This window comes from Ambystoma mexicanum, chromosome 3p (assembly GCF_040938575.1).
Source record: "Ambystoma mexicanum isolate Mex_15411 chromosome 3p, UKY_AmexF1_1, whole genome shotgun sequence".
Lineage (NCBI taxonomy): Eukaryota > Metazoa > Chordata > Amphibia > Caudata > Ambystomatidae > Ambystoma > Ambystoma mexicanum.
In genome coordinates, this window is record NC_090925.1 from 531927739 (window position 1) to 531947309 (window position 19571).

General features: G+C 44.0%; 1 protein-coding gene across 1 annotated transcript in view; it reads left to right on the forward strand.

The window, feature by feature from the left end:
• The window catches only part of LOC138580592 (protein-glutamine gamma-glutamyltransferase 6-like), a 230065-nt gene that overhangs the window by 157933 nt on the left and 52561 nt on the right, over window positions 1–19571 (forward strand). The window contains exons 5-8 of the mRNA XM_069651255.1: window positions 3972–4100; window positions 4641–4818; window positions 5909–6044; window positions 8414–8517. Of these exons, the coding sequence (XP_069507356.1) occupies window positions 3972–4100; window positions 4641–4818; window positions 5909–6044; window positions 8414–8517 (547 nt within the window). The remainder of the gene's footprint in view (window positions 1–3971; window positions 4101–4640; window positions 4819–5908; window positions 6045–8413; window positions 8518–19571) is intronic.

The window sequence follows — 19571 nt, forward strand, 5'->3', positions numbered from 1 at the left end:
ATGTCTTATGCCTCAGCTGGTGATTGATAAGAATGTCTCACTTAAAAATGGCTATTTGTTTTTTGCCTTTCTTGGATTTCAGGACAGTTTTAGACTTGGTAGGTTGTGGAGTGCTATGGTCTTCACTTGGTATGGAGGGTTTGGCCCCTAAATGTATTGAATCTTTAAAGCTTGTGAGTGAACGCAACTATACACGGATTAGGAATGGGTCAGATGGCGGAAAATCACAACAGATCCCCATAGAGAAAAGCCTAGTGAGTTTTGTCACCCACAAGGGAACAGCGTCCTTTAATCGCCTGCACTTTAATCCCCTGGCATTTTAACGAGTATATTACAACGAATATGCTCATCAAATTTTTTTAGGGGGGTGGGAAAGGGCAGATAAGGGTTCAGGGGGGTAGGGAATAGCTAAAAATAAGTGTGGTGGGGAGGCTGAGGGGGAACCCCCACAAAAAAACAAAAAAAAAACAATTAACGTTTTCGTTAGAATGTACACGTTAAAATGACAGGGGATGAAATTGCAGGCAATGAAATGACAGAGAACCGCAGTATATTCCCAGCATTACTATACGCAGACAACATAGCGATGATGGCCAGAACTGAAATTGCTATGCATAAGCTTTGTGGTGCCTTCTACTCATATTGCAATTCAAACAAGTTGGTGATCAAAGCAGCAACAACGAAAATCATAGTCTTAGTCCAACATGAAAGAATATGAAATGCCAGTTTAGTCTAAGTGGTACTTTTTTGGAAGGGGTCAACTTGTTTGTCTGTTTCGTAATAAGGTTCTCTCAACTTCTGCCATCAAACCATTCATAGGACCAGTTTCTTAGTACTATGTTCAGGTGGTATAATAATGTTTAATCAGTTTCTTGGCAATGTGTCCGTTGGGGGTGTATAAGGTTAAGGCAGTTCCTACCACACTCTATAGATCAGAATGATAGGGTTAAATAAAAGGCCTCCAGTTGCATGTGGCAGAAAACTTACTCCTGAGACAGCTGTTGGAGGTGGAAGAGAGAATCCCCATGCACACACTGCTTTGCAATCTCGGCATACATGCAATTAGGGCTCTCAAACCTCTGCTGTTCTGGATTCGAATTTGGTCCAACCCTGACAGCTCACCTTTCTGCAAGCACATGCAGGAACTGAGGTCAAAGGATGGACCCAGAACCTGCCTTGGTTTGCAAATATATGTGTGATTCTGCAGACCTAAAGTAGAGAAGAGATCCGTTAACTTGGAAAATGGCATTTCGGAAACAGTCACATGCAGCCAAATTGTATATCCGGATGAGTTCATCCCTCTACCTTGAGACAAAGCCGAGTTGGGAAAAGGAACCTTATTTCGATTTAATAACTCACCCAGACCTGCACAGACTGCATTTGCATTAGGATCTATCTGGATGTCTAAAGTGGAAGTCTTTCACATACTATTCGATTAGGCCAAATTCTGTTCAATCACTTCCTTGCTGCTGTGGTGACAAAGTAGCACTGAAGACCACATACACACACACACTCTACACTGAACTGAGGAAAAGAGGCTTATACTGGTACTCCATATCCTTAGACGAGGTTATATTGTCTGGCGTTGATAAATTTCTCTGGCGATCATGGTGTAAAAGGTAAACATCAATAGGCTTGATACAAGTACGGGTTATATCTGCTCATGATTTTCAATATCTTTTAGCTTGGAACTGTTTTTCAGTTTATTATATTTTGCCTTTAGGAGTAGTGATGTATTTGTTATTCTTTTTATTGTTGTTTGTATACTTCATTATTTTGTATTTGTCTTGTTGGATTGTATACATATGATGCAATAGCTATGCACGCAATGACTTTGAACTGATTGAATGACTGTCCAGACTCACTCACTCACTCACTGACTCACTGACTCACTGACTCAGTCACTCACTCACTCACTCACTCACTCACTCACTCACTCACTCACTCACTCACTCTCTTTACCCCTGTCTCAAGTAGACCATCCTGTAATCCGTTACAATAGAAAAAACAAAAAGGGTGCCTGGCTAGGCCCTGATATTCCCAGGTGGGTACATCTTTGTTGCGTTATTGCACACTCATGTATTGAATGGCAGATAAATGGAACTGTTTGGGTTACCAAAACTTGGACCCGTGGTTATTTATTTCGCAGGACTATTTCTTAGTGTTTATACATTTTTATAAGACAAACCCAAAAACGGACAGCTCTTTCACTTTGACAATGTGGTAGTACCACTGTGTACCATCCTCTTAGATGCAAAGGATTTAACTCAAAACAATGCACATTTTCTATCATACACAATACAATATTTACAAACTAGCATGTGCTTTCCAGGGCATGATGCAACTCTGGAGTACCAAACAAAACACAATGTGACATAAATAACAAGACTTTATAACAGGAAGGTCGACACTATAATGTTTCGGCCAAAAGTAACTATTTCTTGAAGCTTTTAGTGAGAGTGGCCTTCTTCAGGACAGGGGAGAAGTGTTTTCGGAGTCCGTAGGCTATTCTCATTTACAAATGCTGTGGTAAGTGTTTGTAAACGGGTTCCTCTGTGATTGGTGTGGGCTGCTTGTTAAACAATGCTCCATGTCCACTACATGGGTGTTGAATAATCCAGCGACTCTCATGTGTACGTTACTGAACCCATCTATTAAGAGGTCCAGCTGGGAGTTCAAAACGTTTATTTGTAACAATCTTAATGCGTGGATTTGTGAGGCAGACAAGCCGGACCTACGCCCTGCCTCGTACTTGCCTATTCTTGCAACAATGCTCACTCACTCAGTTTACCCCTGTCTCAAGTAGACCATCCTGTAGTCCGTTACAATAGGCCTCATTAAAATGTTAGCATTTATTGTATTCCCTCCCCACGCTGGTACAACTTTCATTGATCTCTGCACAAACAACCTCAAATGAACTCAGCAACTCAACCAATGGCCGTTATCTGAATACTGTGGCTTAAAGGCAGAACTACTCCCATCTCTGAATGTTGTGTTGCCTTTGTGAGGTACTATCCATTTTAGTTTTCGTGGGATGTTTGATTTATGGTAATGGGGGTAAATGAAATGCTGTTTACTCTTCCCGAGACACCACAGAAATTGAACTGATTTCCATTCACCACTGGGACAAACGCACAAAAAAGCATTTGCAAATGCATGCATTTGATTCAAAAATAGCCACTCACAATATTTAGAGTCAAAAACAGCAGCATAGCAAAATGCCAAATAAGTGTTGCTCTCATTTAAACTTAAATGTGTCCATCAGCTGCACCAATGAGAAATCAACATAACCAGAAGACAGATTTGTTTTGAAGAGGATAATTTTGGACCTAGACAATATTCAAACAGCTGGTCGTACAAGAAACATGCTTGTGTTTTCTTTATGACATGGCCATATCCGTGTACCATGGTACACTGTGCATGCACACTGATCTTCATATGTGAGAACATGCTACAAGCTTCGAATACAAACCCTTCTTCCTAGCTCCTAACAAACATTGCGTTGTGATATTTAACAGTCTTTATTGACATTTAAGGGCCTGCATGACTACAGCCTTCAAATGTATGGATAGTAGTACAGCGAATGGAGTTCTCGAATGACTGTTTATAGGAATCATCTTCAATGTAGAGGTACACATAGTGTAATGAACTGCCCACAGGTTGTGTACCAACCCACAGTAAGGGAGAGTAGGAGGAGGCAGGCATACCAGTTCTAGGATGACCTTTCTGTGTGGGGGTACCAGGATTGGGGGACCCTGAAAAATCTCTGCAAGCAAATTTGTTATAGCTGTTAGCAAAACTTTCTTTGTTCTCATCAAACAAACTTGAATATACCTTTGTAATAACCAAATGTATGATTTTTATTTATTTAGTACCTTGATGGGACTATTTGAGCAATGTGACTAATTGTACACACTCAAAACTCACAAAAGGCTTGCCTAAGTGTTGTATTCTTGTCTGTCCCCTTACAGTTTGAAAAAGATGTTCTTGAAATCTGTCTTAGCATCCTAGACCAAAGCAACAACCATCGTCGGAATCCCGCTGAGGATGTGTCGCACCGGAACAACCCGGTCTACATCTGCCGAGTGCTCGCAGCAATGGTGAGATCTTTGGCATACAACTGGTAACAATTTAGAGAAAAAAAACATGTCAGTTGATTTTTAAAATATAGTGAGAGCATTGCACCATTACAGGCAATTCACTACACATTCATTCCACATATTGCAAGTAAAACCTGAGCTTAAGGCATTAAATCCTTGCAACTTGATGCAATACATTGTCTAGCGTAAGCACATTATCACACTATAATAGGACCAGGCCTGGACCTTACCCAGAGCCATAGAATATGCATTATGGATTGGGCCGTTTGTTCAAGATACCATGCAGACTGTCAATGCAAGCACAACTCGAGCTCTACTCCACCAGCCTTGATTACAATTCACAAAACGTGCTACAATACTGACTCAGTGACTTATCGTATAAGCTATTAAAGGCACTTATCACACAATAAATCTATATGAGTGATGTACAGAAAATGTTTGCAGTAGCCTACATACATTGCATACACTCCTACTCTATCCTTACACTCTGGTTCACTTCTTCCCAATGCAAGAGTTATCTCATTAAATGCCTCAATACAGGTCAACAGCCAAGATGATAGAGGAGTGCTGATGGAGAACTGGAGTGGTGATTACGCTGATGGTGTGGCACCGATCCACTGGAAGGGAAGTGTAGAGATTCTTCAAAAGTGGCATGCAGGGGGACACAAGCCAGTCAGATATGGACAGTGCTTTGTCTTTGGAGGCGTGATGTGCACAGGTAGGCTCCTCGCAACCAAAAACGTTCTGTTTCAACAGGGGAATTTATATCAAAAGGTAGTTCTCGGGAATTCAACAGGTGGATTGATATTCTCTGAGCTCAGAAATTAGAGGTATGTCCTCCACTGTACTTGAAGAACCCCTATTAGCCTCTTCAAAGGAAGTATGTCTACTGGCCATGGTTAGTTCTCATGAGGGCTGTGATGGACAAGTTTAAATCTACATGATATCGTCACTTTAGAGTAATCATCCTATGCTGACGTATTGGACTATGAATGTTGTGGTATGTGGTTTTTGTAACAGTGAAGTGCATTTCAAAATGCAATTTCGTGCTTCTATGGCAGTAAAAACTGGAGGCCAGTTCTTCTGCTGTGGTAGTCTGGCAAGGAACACAGCATGTTCTCTTCCTATCTGTGTTCCCCTTACAAGTGATGGATGCTAAGAAGGTGTTCTGACCTTTACTGCATTGGGCTGGGAACCCCGACAGTGCATGAGAATGAGGGTGCCAACTCTGAAGAACTGCAGCTCCCAGGCAGTCAAGCATGGGCGAGAGCTTTGCGTTGGGCTTGTGCCATGGTGGGGTGTTGGTTTGCAGTGATTTGGCACTGTTCAAAGGTGCTCTGGGAATACCTGCGAACATATATATATATATATATTTGCAATTTAATATGATAAAAGGGTCTGTTTATAGAATAGCACCTTTCCCAGCTAAAAGATTACAAATACTAATCAGTATTTTTGGAAACAAAATGTCTGTCTATCCAAAACATCTGTGTGTGCAGAATAAATGCAGAAATTAGTGGAATGTCTGAACATGTCAAAATGTTTAAAGACTCTTAGGAATATTATTTTGGTTTTAATCCAGAGAAATGCATGGACTACTGAAATCTTAATGTCACGAAGGAAGTCTTAAACTTAAATGTAGTGTCCCCTAAATGTTTACAATATCACACTTTAGGAAATCTTCACTGGTCGGATGGTCCATGCAACAATATGAAAGTTGGGAATGAAAAGATCTCGTGTAGTTACGGTTTTTAAGAGACTGATTCACCTGCAACCATGCTAAGGCTTGTTTTTCTTATTAATCTTAGTGCTCAGGTCTATAGGAATTCCGTGCCGCTCTGTTACCAACTATAACTCTGCACAAGACAAAGATGGAAACTTGTATATTGATGTATGTTATGATGGTAACGGAGGTGACGGAGATACCTGCAAAGATGTGCTCTGGTAAGTAGAACAGTTTTCTGAAGGGACATGGGGAAACGGAAGAATAGTGGATGTCTGGGGTCTTCAGAAGAGCACTTGAGCTCTGTGTTATTTGACTGCCTTCTGCCTCATACATGTAAAGCCATGCAATGCCCATTGAGTCTTTTAGTCAAACCTCTAATCACACAAAGCCATTTGCTCTATAAAACCAGAGCAACTCTATTCATTGTGCACTTATATTACTACAATACTAAGGTAATCATGGTTATATTCCAGTTGATTGCGTTCTGACAGCAAAAACCATATTGCAGTGCTGCCTTTTCACATCCAGACACCATCACACATTTAGAAGATAATAGTTTAACATTAATAGAAATAGGGGAACCCTCAGTTAGCCTTTCAAAGATGCATCCCTATCTCTCACTATTCCCAAAATGAGGTCTCTTAATTAAGTTTACTGGTTACCAAGGTATGTGTTCAAAAGATTGTTGAGAAACCAGAAGGTGTCTCACCCGCTAGTCCCCGGGAACTTGTCATCCAGGTGGCCAGGACACAGCCTTTGGTTTTGGATCCAATTCCTGGGGGTGGACCAGTGCGGGAGGATCAATTTGGTGAGGGGTCCTCGGGGAGTGGGACACCGGATGGTGAGACGTGGTATCCCCCTCTTCCCTGTAACATCTTTATCCCATGTTACCCGATGGGATATTTTGAAATGCACCACCCTGCCTGCACAAACACTTTCTCATGGAAAACCTGCTCTGGGAGAAAACAGACTCACACCCGAGCCGCGTACATGGCCTGTCCCAATACTATGGTCAGGCAAGGTCAGGCAATTATCGATAATCACTCATATCTGACTTCCATTACACTTCCCCACACAGATAAAAGGCAGAGCACGAGAGCACACTCTGAGCGTGGCAAAACACAATGGTACAGCATTGTCAAGTTGGCAGTTGAATGAGGGGAGAAATAACGCCAGGCACAAGAGGTTCGTAAGAGGGGAAACACCCTTGACCTCGTTGACAGGAAACCATTACTTTCAAGAAACTTTCAAGGCAGAAAATGTAAGACCAAGATACAAGGCTAAAGAATCCTGAATTGTGTGTCAACGATGTCCTTCCATGTATCTGACCATGGTGGGGAGGAGCATCAGACGCTGTGGTATCATCCTGGGCTCCAAGAACAAAGAAGCAACAGAGAACAACACAACCAGTGAGTTGGGGAGAGCGGTCTGTGTTGTCAAGGTTGCAAGCAGCAACATTGTAAAGTGAGTGCTGAAAGCAACAGAACGCGTGTGATGAAAGACGCGAGTGAAGCTAAATTGCTGGTTAATATTTGAACATTAGAAGAAAAAAAACAAAACCGTTGACAGAGTGCTCCAGCACTGTGAATGTGCTCAATCAAATTACTCTGTATGGTATCTTGACGAAAGGAAACAAAAAAAGAAAAGCAATGTGAAGTGTAAATTGTGTGAAGTGAATTGAAGTGATCCTGCAACGGTTTAAGCAAAACCCATTGCAAATTCGAAAGTCTTCGATTAGGTATTGAAAGGGGATCTGAGCCCAGACGAGGGGGATTCATGGTCCGAGCCCAAATGAGGGAGAACAAGTTGTGAATTTTGTGGAAAAGGGGATCTGAGCCCAGACGAAGGGGGTTCATGGACTGAGCCTGAACGAGGGAGCCCAAATTGTGAACTTTGTAGAAAAGGGGTCTGAAGCCAGAGGAGGGGGACCCATGGGCTGAGTCTGAAGGAGGGAGACCAATCTTGAACTTGTGAAAGTGAAACCTTGACAAAGGAAAGGAACCTTTGTGTTTTGGTTTGCTGCATCAGGCCCTCTGCATTGAGAGACTCATTGTGAGAGAGACTTTGGCGGAAGGCCCTGATGCCAATGCCGATGTGTTGAACTGTTACCTCATGGCTAAGAAGCTAGAGTGTGTGCGAAGCCCGCACGTGCCGCTTTGTTCCGGGCTGAAAACGTGGGGAATGGAACCTAACTGCTCAACTATCCTGACATATCATTTCATGAACACTTTACTTTTGCGTATATTGTTATCTCACACCTTTTTGTATTTAGAAGTAAGGATTGGCATAGGTCAATTCGTCTAGGCCCTTTTATTTTGACAGACTCCACTAGGACTGTGTTAATATTATTTGATGGTCTAAGCTCGCTCCCATCTTTAGATATAGGATTAGATAGGTGTTTTAGCAACCCATTGAAGTTCAATAAACACCCTTGAACTGTGATCACTTGTGTCTTTCTTCACTGTTTGATACCAGGCCTTCCTTACAGATCCCAATGCTTTTTGAAACATTTCTCTTGCACGAGGGTTATCAACTTTATTCTACGGTATATTGTATACTGTGGCCCATTTTTTCTAATTTCTTACAGGAACTACCATGTGTGGAACGAGGCTTGGTTCGCTCGGAAGGATCTTGGGACATCCTATGATGGATGGCAGGCAATTGATGCCACTCCTTTGGAGAAGAGCGAAGGTAATTTAGGGCTTCTCTGTTAAGTCGCCATTCTAATTTTAATACTTTTCATGCAGTAAACGTTCCATAATTTGCAATTGGATTCTTGGTGTGGTGTGCAGAAAGGTGGTAGGAACCTTTCAGAAATGCCTGGTTGTTTAATGGGTTATCCAGACTGACCATGTGCATGTTGCTATCAGACCGTTTTACACTCAACATATGTTTTTGTGCATTTTCAGAATCTTTGCTGTTCCACTTTCTTATCTTCTGGTTCTCTTTTACCCGCACTTCCTTTATCAAATCAGCCAACCCTCAGTTAGTTCTTCCCAATGCTGCTGAATTTAAAATATAGGAAGTATAACATTAAATGTAAATGTTCTGAATCATAAGCTCTTGCTCTGATCCCATGTTGAACGAAAAGGTTTGACAGCATCTTAAACTAGGTTTTAAACCACACAAAATCCAAATATACAAAAATGTAGGAGACCCACTTCTGAGAATGAACATGGCTCCAATAACCTGTTCTATGTTCGGTTTTGCACTCAGGAGGACCATCATCTATGATTTAGTGCAGTCTACCTTTCACAGCGGAGAAATAACCATTTTCATATTAGTTTGGTCCGACCAGCCAGTGCATTGCAGCACCAAAACCATCAGTCCCCCCCTAAATCAGACCCCAAAGCCCACCCTTACTCCACAGGTGTCTAGCCATTCATCAACAGTGGATTTAACGTCACTCTTCCAGTTTCTCAGAATTTGCTTTTTAGCCACCACAAGAGCTCTATAAACACAGAAATCCTTACAAATTGGTAAGTTTAAAGCTACTGGGAGCAACCCCAAAAAAACGTGCCAAGGGCATGCAAGGAAAGGGGGAAACCCATACAAGGTCGATACACTGGGAAACATCTTCCCAATACAGCTCGACTTTTTACACAACGAGAACATATGTAGAGTGCTTCCCACCTCCCATTTACAGTTCCAACAAAGATCCAACTTGCGGGCCCACATTAATGTGGGGCCTATAAATATAATGAATGATCCTTGGCTGTGTGTCACATAAACCTAAGCCAATCTTAAACCTACTGGGACCAGCACACATACGAGACCACTAAGCATCTATCAGCTTACAGCCTAAATGAAGATCCCCCCAATTTCTTCCTTGTCCAGGGGCCAAATTTAGCTCACAAGGAGTTAGTAACTTATAAAGCAAAGGGGCAGAGAGCGGCGTAGACCTGGCTTGATTTAAGCCATGTAGACTAGCATTAGTGGTCGAGATAATACCACAAAAGATTCTTCAACAACAGGCAGCGACGTGTCTCGGACAATTGCAGTTAATATTTAAAACGCAAAAATTCGAAATTGAGCATGGATTGACCATCATGGACTTCCAAATGCCTGTTCTCTGCCAAAAAAAAACATCAAGAGTCTGCACTAAGCAGAAACATTCCCCCCACCACTCAAATTACTCTCCTTCCATACCTTGATGAAATGTTTTATAAACAGGGCAGTTGAGTCATTTGGGCACCTTTTTTCTATATAAAGCAAGCAGTCAAGTGGGGTGGGAGAAGAATCCTTCTCAATAGAAACCCAATTTGGAGAATCCCTCTGGTCCAACATTAACCAATGGCGCAAATTTGCCTAGCGTGAAAGCAGTATGATATTGCCTTGCTCTAGGAAAACCAAAATCCCCCTGCTTCACTGGCCTCAGAACAATATTCACGTGTTTACACTTTTGTATAGCTCCCCTCAGTGCAATTTGACACTTTTGCATGGTGGAGTGCAAACATGAGTATAAAAAGGTGCTGCACACATTTGTATGCTGCCATTTTGCACTCCGCAGTGCAAAAATAGTAAACACCACCTGCTATGTACGTATGGAAGGTAGGGTTTACTATGGATTCATTTGAACACTGGCGTAACAGAGGCCCCCGCAGCCCGCGCGTTGCGGGGGGGTCGCGCCAGCACATGACCTGGGAGGGGGCCCCACTTGAAAAAAAAAAATGTATCATCTTTTTGTGCTCAACAAAAAAAAAGTTTCGTTTTGAATTCACTCAGCACTGTAACAGAAATAATTTCTTTATGAAGGCAGAGTGACTACAAAAAGAAACTTTCTTTTTGAAGGCTGATGGCTCCCCCAAACCCATGACATGGTAGACCCTAGGCTGGAGGGCTCCATGTCATGGGATGGGGGGGAGCCATATGACTTCAAAAATAAATACTTTATTTTTTAAGTCACTCTGCCTTCACAAAGAAATTATTTCCGTTATGGTTCAGTCCTTAACTGAATAATTTCCTAATGAAGTTAGTGTGACTTAAAAAAGAAACATGGGGCTCATTCTGACCATGCTAGCCCGGAAACAACGGTGCTGGTAATCTTAGCGGCACAGTTGTTTCCGGACGGGCATATTACAGGTCTACCTGCGTGGGCTGTTGTGCCCGACAGGTCTGACCCTGCCGGGCACAGCGGCCACGGTAGGCAGACCCGCCACGGAAGCACCGGCACCGTTAACAACAAAAAGTTAACAACGGTGCCACTGCTTCCATGTCCCCAATCCCATGGAGTCCTATGGGACTCCACGGGAATGGGGATTACCGGAATTATCAGCGCCTGACTTCCCGGCCATCGGACTTGAAAAAGCCCGGTGGCACCGGGAAGTCAGGCGCCAGTAATTTTTTACGGGTCTGGTGGCAATCCGCCGGTAGCACTGGCACGGTTACCGCCGGACCCGTAATGAGCCCCAATTTCTTTTTGAAGTAATAGGGCTCCCCTCAACCCCATGACGTGTGTGTGTGTGTATGGTGAAAGGGTGCACATAAATGTATGGGTCGCTGGGTGTGCATGTGTGCGTGTACGGTGAAAGGGTGCACACTTAAATGTATAGATGGCTGCCTCGGTGTGCCTGTATGTTGAAAGAGTGCACACTTAAATGTTTGGCTGGCTGGGGGTGTATATGGTGAATGGTGTGTGTGTTTGTGTAAAGGGGCACAACAAAACCTACATTTCGGGGGGGTTTCCCTTCAAATGTTGGGAGAGGCGCTATCTTCACGGGTGGTGGGGAGGGGCAAACTTATTTGTGTGGGGGTATCTAACTTCTTTATGTGTTTTAATGAGACTATTCTAGTGCAGCTTCAATGTTACAAGCAGTTAACTCTCTCCCTGAAGTCTGCTATTTCCTCTCTACCCTTCCAATCACTCCCCTGGCATGCAAGTACTAGACCCACATCGCGATTTCAATTGCCTAAAAAATGTGGCATTTGAATGCAGGTACTAGCAGTGAAATGCTTTACGTTGGTAATTGCTTGGCCCTTATTAACAGCAAAACCCATTTGCTGTTTAACATCTGTGTCCTGTTCTGTCCGGCAACTGCTCTAAAAGGTCAGCCAGGTCGAGTCAGCATAGCCCAAAATGTCAGGGGGCGGGTGTGAGTGCTGAAGCCCAGACAACTCAATGGTGTTGCGTCACTACTTGTGTTTAATGCCTTGATTACTCCTAGCCCTATTCTTCCTTGTCCCCGTACTTATGTATGAGGCAGTACTTGTGTACTCTGCCTCATACACAAGTACTGGGATGAGGTAGAGGTACATGGAAGTAATGCCTGATTTAGCTACCTGTAATCTTCAATACTCCTAGTCACACTCTTCCTCACCCCAATACTTACCTATGAGGCAAGGAGCCTCATACGTAAGCTCTGGAACAAGGAAGAGCGACATGGAGGTAATTCTTGGCCAAGGAGCTGTTTTTGGCAGTTGGGGTAGGGGGTGGGAGGGAGAGGGGATGTGTGGGGGGGCGGGATTTTGCCATAAATCATAATGGCTGTCCATGTCCAGGCTAAGCAGGCATGAAATGTGTTAATAGTAGTTAGAGAGGCATTTTGGTGCAGCCAGTCTCAGTTTGTTATGACTTTCTTTTAACTGGGAATTTCTGATAAAGCAGTCCTGCTAAATGTAATTACCTGGCTAGATTGGAATTTGGGTGCTGCCAGTCTGTCCATTTCTTACTGCGGCATTGTATATTTTTCTGGGCATCTGTGATGAAATGATATGCTAAAAGTCATTTATAACGCATCTGTACACAAGTGTTTCTATGCACGGCAAGAGAAGGGAGGGAAGATAGAGGGAGGACAAGACAAACGATCTCACTAGGTCTTGTGTCATTCTGAGAATGAGAGGTGCAAGAGGAAAGAGAGGGGGAAGTGCAAGGGAGAGGGGAGGGGAAAACAGGGCTGCAATGCTCTGAGTAAGTGCAGCCAGGGCAGCCGGCTATGGGTAGTGCAAGGAGAACAAGGGGCTGCAGGGTTACAGTTACAGCCCCTAAGTGCATGGCAGGCACAGAGACAGTGCAAGGGTGACCGATCAAGAAAGAGCCTGGACCCAGAGAGACTCTGAGGGTATCCAAGCAACCGGTCGGTACAGCAGGCAGGTAGGTCAGCAGGGGAGGGAGAGAGAGAAAGCAGAGGAGAAAAGGAAAGTTTTGAGCTGCTTCCGAAACTTCAGATGATCCGGCTCAAGTTTGAAGGGGCAGGGTGGCCATTCCAGAGGGAGGCACCAGCAGAGAAGAGAAATCTACCCCCCACTCTCTGCCTGGATAAGCGTCTAACCCTTAGAGAGTTGGAGGTAGCTGAGTGAAGGGCTCGAGAAGGAAGGTATTTTGGAAGAGAGAGTTGGATATAGTGCGGGCCCCGGCCCCTCAAAAACCTTGTGGACAATGCAAAGGGTCTTGAACTTGATCCTTGCAGACACCGGGAGCCAGTGGAGAGATTTCAGGGCTGGGGAGATATGATCCCTGGACTTGAGGCCAAGGATATGTCTTGCAGTCCTGTTCTGGGTTAGTTGCAGATGACGGAGAGTAGAGGAAGGCAGAATGAGAAAGAGGTTGTTGCAGTAGTCCAGCTTCTGGTGGAAAGTGAGAAAGGGAAGAGTCCCTTTGAGGAGGAGCAGCTGGTAGTGGAACTTCTTGGTGACATCCGAGATGTGAGGAGAGAAAGAGAGAGTGGCATAGAAGATGACACCAAGGTTTTTTGCCTCGCAGGAAGGTGAAGGAAGAGGGCCCAAGGCGGAGGGCCAGAGTGAGAGAGGGAAAGTGGGTGCCAGGGTCCCAATGAGAAGGATCTCCGTCTTACTGGCATTAAGGCAGAGATCGTTGGAGGTGCACCAATCCTGAATCGCGGATAGACAGGAATGAGCGAGAGAGGAGGCTTTAAGGAGCCTGAAGTAAAGCTTAGTCATCTGCTTAACACTGAAAGTTAGAGGAGAAGGCAGAAATCAGGTGGGCCAAAGGTGCCAAGTAGAGGTTGAAAAACCAGGTTGAGAGTATAGAGCCCTGCGGAACGCCACAAGTAGAGAGAGTTGGCAGAGAGATTGGGACCAGTTTGGACCTGGGAGGGGGGGGGAGTCCAAGAGGAAGGAGATCAGTCACTCCAGGGCCTGATCCGTGACGCCCAGGTTTTAACGGAGTCGATTGATCAAGATGGCATTGTTGACAGTGTCGTAAGCAGAGGAAAGAAGGAGGCTAAGGACAGAAGGAATGCTGGAATGAAGGTTAGAGAGCAGATCTTCATGGGGGTTCAGGAGAGCAGTTGCCATGCCTCTGGCAGCTCTGAAGCCAGACTGATGGTCATGGAGACAACCAACAGATTCAGTGTGGAGAGTAAGCTGGGAGATGGCAAGCTTTTCCAAGAATTTGCCCAAGAAATGGGTGATGGAGATTGGGCAATAGTTTTCCGGGCAGGTAGGATCAGCAGATGGATTCTTGAGGAGTGGGTGCACAAGGGAGTGCTTAAGGGGAGAGGGGGCCGTTCCAGTGGCTAGAGTGATTACAGAAATCGTCCAAGGCTGGAGCAAGGGTGTCAATATGGTCCTTGATGGTTCTGGAGGAGCAGGGGAGCACCTGTTTGGATGACGCTTTCATAGATCAGACTTGTCTAGAAACCCTGTCAGGTGTTGTCAGAGAGAACGAGGAAAAAGGAGAGGTAGCGATGGCCAAAGTGGGCCGAGAGAGGAAGAGGGAGAGGAAGAGGAGATAGAGGACAGGATGTCCTGAGATTTATAGGAGAAGTGAGAGGCCAGAGCCGTACAGAGAGCCTTGGAGGGAACAGGAGAGATAGAGACCTCATCAGGAATTGACCAGTTCCTTGCAGATTTTAAAGAGTTTGGCTGTGTTGGTAGAGGCCACGGAGATGCAGGCTTTAATGTGTGCTCTCTTCTTGATGAGTGTTATTGCTTTGACTGGCATTTTTGTGCAACCAGTCTAGGTATGTCTAAATGTGGCCTGGCATGCTTTACTGTAATGCTATTACGTGTCTACACTGGTCTACATTGTGCAGCCAGTTGGACATGTTTTTATTGTGGCAAGGCATTTTTTATAGCAAAGCATTAATGTTCCTGTGCACTTTTGGTGACTTACATGTATTGGATTGGTGTTACCCTACAAAACAATTGCAAACACTGTGGCTTTATAGCCAATTTTTCTCAGAAAGTGTGTTGTGTATTTATTAAAATACATATTTATATCTTTCTCCTAGTGCAGTGTGCGACATACCCCTTCAGCAGCACGTTCGTGTATATTGCGCAAGCGTGACAATCTAGGCCGGCCCAGAGTGTGGCGCGGCCCATGATTTGTTGCCGAGTTGGGGGGGAGGACGCCTCAGCATGGCTCGCAGGGGGGCCCCCACATTTTGTGTTATGCCACTGCATTTGAAGTTGGTCTGCATCTTGCTGGTGTAAAATTCATGCTGGCCCAAATGCTGGAGTATTTGCATGGTGAAGAGGAGAGACTTGTGGAATCGTAACGGAGGACCTGCACCTCCACACCACCATAAAAATGAATGAGAATATGACATGGAGTAAAGTCAATACGTGAAATGTTTACACATGAATTGTACGTGTTGATTTTACTCCATGCCTCATTGGAAATGAGCTCTAATATATTAATGATGGAAACCTTCACACACTGAGATCCTCTTCCAGCCTTTCCAGAATTCCTTAAAAACACAGGTCATTATTTCTCAGTCTCTTTTCTATCATTTCCAGCTGTATATCCTGTTTTATGTGGGTAGCCACCTTTGTCAATTTGCAATGAATGCTGTTAACACAGAGAAACACTCCTCCCAATGTTGTGATATCGCACTACATCATGCATCTCTTAATTCTTTGTGGGGTAATCTGAAACTTTAAATTGTTTAGAAATACTTGGGTGGAATTTTGTTAACATTCTTGCACTGTTTACCATTACTTTCCTTAGCCTCTCCCCTCCACCCCCTCCACACTCTGCAGTGTTTCCAACACCATGCTGCTCAGCATCTAAAGTACTTTCTTCACCCTTCACTTCCACATCCTCCTGCTAATCCTCTGTGGGCGTGAGAATGATCCCAGTATTATGATGAAGCCTTGGGGTTCATTTAAAGATGGCACCCACCTCCTGGACCACTACGATTGCACCAAATTAAAGGGATGTTTACACAGTCTCTGGTTAGGGATGTGAAACTGTCTCACCTTATTGTAAAACAGCCCAAAGGAAAGACCAGCTTCTCTTACGCGGAAAGCTGTAGCAGAGCGGTCAATATTTACACAAGGGAGGGAAAAAGGATAATAGAGAAGTACAGTTAATCCCACAGTTACACCCACAGAATGCACTTTACTGGTATGCAGAGCAATGCACACTTTTATTAAATCGCCCACAGAATCTCTATCAGTTCAAATGAGTACTCGGCGTATATCCAACATATATCAACAGGATGCATGTATCAACATTAATGATCAGTGAAAACCCCACCGACTCATAATAACAAAGCTCACAAGGGACAGACGAACAGGAAACCCTACACAATAAAATAATACATTTAAACACTAAATAGTTACAATAGTTCCTAGACCTCTACACATTGCACGAAACATGGTGCACGTGTGCACTACACACCCGTATAGCTCCAACCCTGAGAAGAAAGGGGTTAATACTTTAACAGCCAACTCCAGAGGGCCTCCAAAGCAGAGGTTGATATTCGGCTCATAGTCCCAGACCCATGAGGCTGTATGAATAGATACAGTAATAACCAACAATTATACAATATAACTTAAGGCCTTTCTGGTAGAAAGTAGTGCAGTGTCAAGAATGTTTGAATACAGATTAAATCAGGTGCACTTACTAAAATTCCATTCTATTATAGGAATCTGCAGGGACCTTACGGGGACCTCGGAACAAGGCCAGTATTTAGTAATGGTTCTTCACAGGCCACAATAGAGCAAAGGTTCTAGGTACTGTTAAGGTTATGATAGAAAGTCAGGTAAGTGTGAGTTCTAAACCATAAGTGAGGCAAAGGCAGACCGGTACTCCAGCGCTCCAGCGGACAGTGATTCAGTGCCAGGTTTGAGAACCAGCATTGCCAAGAGGAAGCAAATCACAGTAGGATTCAGGCCAAAGTCGGTCAATGGAAAAACAGGGTTGAAGGGGACCTGATGAAACCCATGATCCCGGCGAAACATGGGTGTACGTATCTTGAATACCGCCCAGGGCCCAGAGATATTTTTTCAATGTGGTAGTTCCTGAAAACACAGTTCAGAAATGGCTATAACCAACCCAGTGAGTGCAAACATTTCTTTATGGGTTGAGTTGAAGGTTATGTTCATCAAGCGACATGACCCGAACCGATGATGACCGAAGTGACCCTAAGAAGGGCATTAGTCCTTCTCTGCCTTCACCAGCCAGTAGTGAAAACAAGGTCGAGGATGACTCCAGGCAGATCGAGAAACTTGACTAAGCTGCTTGGGTTGATGGGCAAAGAGAGGCAGCTAGCCAGGAAGCCATTTTCCCACAAAGGAAGAAACAGTGAAGGTGACTCGGGAAAGTCGAGTTAAATAGCAAAGGTTGGGAAGTGTTGTTGCAGCAGGAAGATTAGGGTGTGCGTGGGCACCACACAACATAAGTAATGGTGATAATAAGTCTATACACTTCAAAGAATCCACCAGAAACCTGAAGAAGCTTTCTATCAGGAAATACTGCAACAGCGAATATTCTGATGATCTAATTCATCAGAACAGGGGATGCCATGATGTACTAAAAACTACTGCATTCACACAATTATTGTCAATATTAAAAACATGAAATACGTTCTGGGAATCTTCTTGAATGACCTGCTTTATTGGTGCAATTGTTCTGCTTTCATAACCGAAGTGGTAGAAAGTGTAGCTGATGCCTTTCAGACATTAGAGGGTCTTCTATCGCTGCAGAATCCTAGTGAAGTTATCTAGGCACTTTTGTATGCAACCTCACAACATATGGAAAAAGTAAACCTGAAGACGTATGGTGTGCTTCTCTCTGCACCGGCAGGCTTTGTATTTCCACTGGGTGCATTACTTAAATTAGGAGGACAGAACTGGCCCTAACGATGGACTTAATGTCCCAAATACATCGGCTACAGTGTTTGCCACTTCAGTTATGACACTACAACAATTGCGCCAATGAAGGATGCTCATCAAGAAAATTCACTGAATTTGTTTCATTTGCATATACCCTTATTAAGTATAATTCTGTGCCGTATGCAGTAGTTATTAATACATCATGGTGTCGCTAGGGTTGTTGCAGCACCCTTCTTGGTGAGGCTAGCTTCCTACCATAGGCGCACGACCATAGCAGTAATTTCGAAAGACAGTGGTAAAATGGCCCAGAAGTGGTCCCAGCATGGAAATCCCAGCCCAGCCAGTGAAAATAACTAGGAAGAAGATGCAGACAGCATAAGAAGGATGTACAGCAACCAAAGATGCAAACCAGAACACAAACCAGAACACAAGGAAAGGGCACAGAACACAGCTTGTTTGGTCAGACGGGGTCCTATAATTGCAGCCGCCTCATGCCAACATCCTCCAACATTAACGCTGCAGAAATCTCATAAGAGATGCAGTATAATTGAGGCAGGTTGGGCTCTGCCATAGATATACCCAAACACTCACAGATGGGCATAAACCAGCCCTCCAATCACACAGAGGGGTGTTCACACAATTTTTTTGATGGCCAGCCAGTCAAGCATGCCCTACAACATGCCAACCTCGAAGGTCCACCTCCACATTATGTGTATTGACATGTCTAGGCTATGGACTAGTTTCTACTATTCAAAACCAGTGTAGACGGTGCACGGCTGAGCTTGACTGAGCCTTTGTTTGAACAACAGCCATTTTTGGTTTGTCTTGTGGTTTTCCCAAAGGAAAGATCCTATAGAAAAATAACCATACCAGGATTTGAAAAATACAATACCACAGTTTCTAGCAAAAGGTACATTTGTCAATTAATACGGCAAATCGAGCTGCAACTCTAGTGAAGCCAGAACAAAATTATATTCACCACTACACTACTCTCTAATAGCAAATCAGGGAGATAAAATCACCTTAGGGCTACAATTAAATGCTTATCGCAGCGAAATTGTTGCAAGCCATATGGGCTACATAAGGACCATATACTAAGAAAGGGTTGCAGTGGAAGGGGGACTTCATTAAGTCTACACGGTCACAAAAAATAATAATAGATCGTAGAAACCAAAGGTGAAAAAGAAACCGCTGTAGGGGACCAATTAAATGGGATAGCAGGACCCCTAAATGGAATCCTGCCCTGAAACACCCTTGAGGACCATATCCATATCAAGCTTTATCCTGTCCCTTCTCATTCATCGCAGTAGAGCTCACCAATCACTTTTCTCATACCTGGTTCAACAATGAGCATGCCTTGTACAGTATGTGGGGGCCAGTTGGATATTCCAAGAATGAAACTCATGGCACTAGCCGAGACTTCGACCGGAGGCATGTTGGGCATGTTTGTCCCTGCATAACCTCAGGATGTCCAGTCTGGCCAATGAATTAGAATTGAGGAGAGTACAGGGACCAATCACCAATGCAGCAGTCAGGACGACTAGGGTATCTGGAGCATTAGCTCCATTCATGTCCTCCCTGCCCTTCCCCTAATCCCTAATGTGATAGAACCAGGGCTGAAATGTTTACAATAACTAACCGGGTGTAAACACAACTCATCTTCTGTAAGCTTTGTAAAGTGCAAGCAGGTACTGATTTCCCCACCTTACTACTGAGTTTGCTGT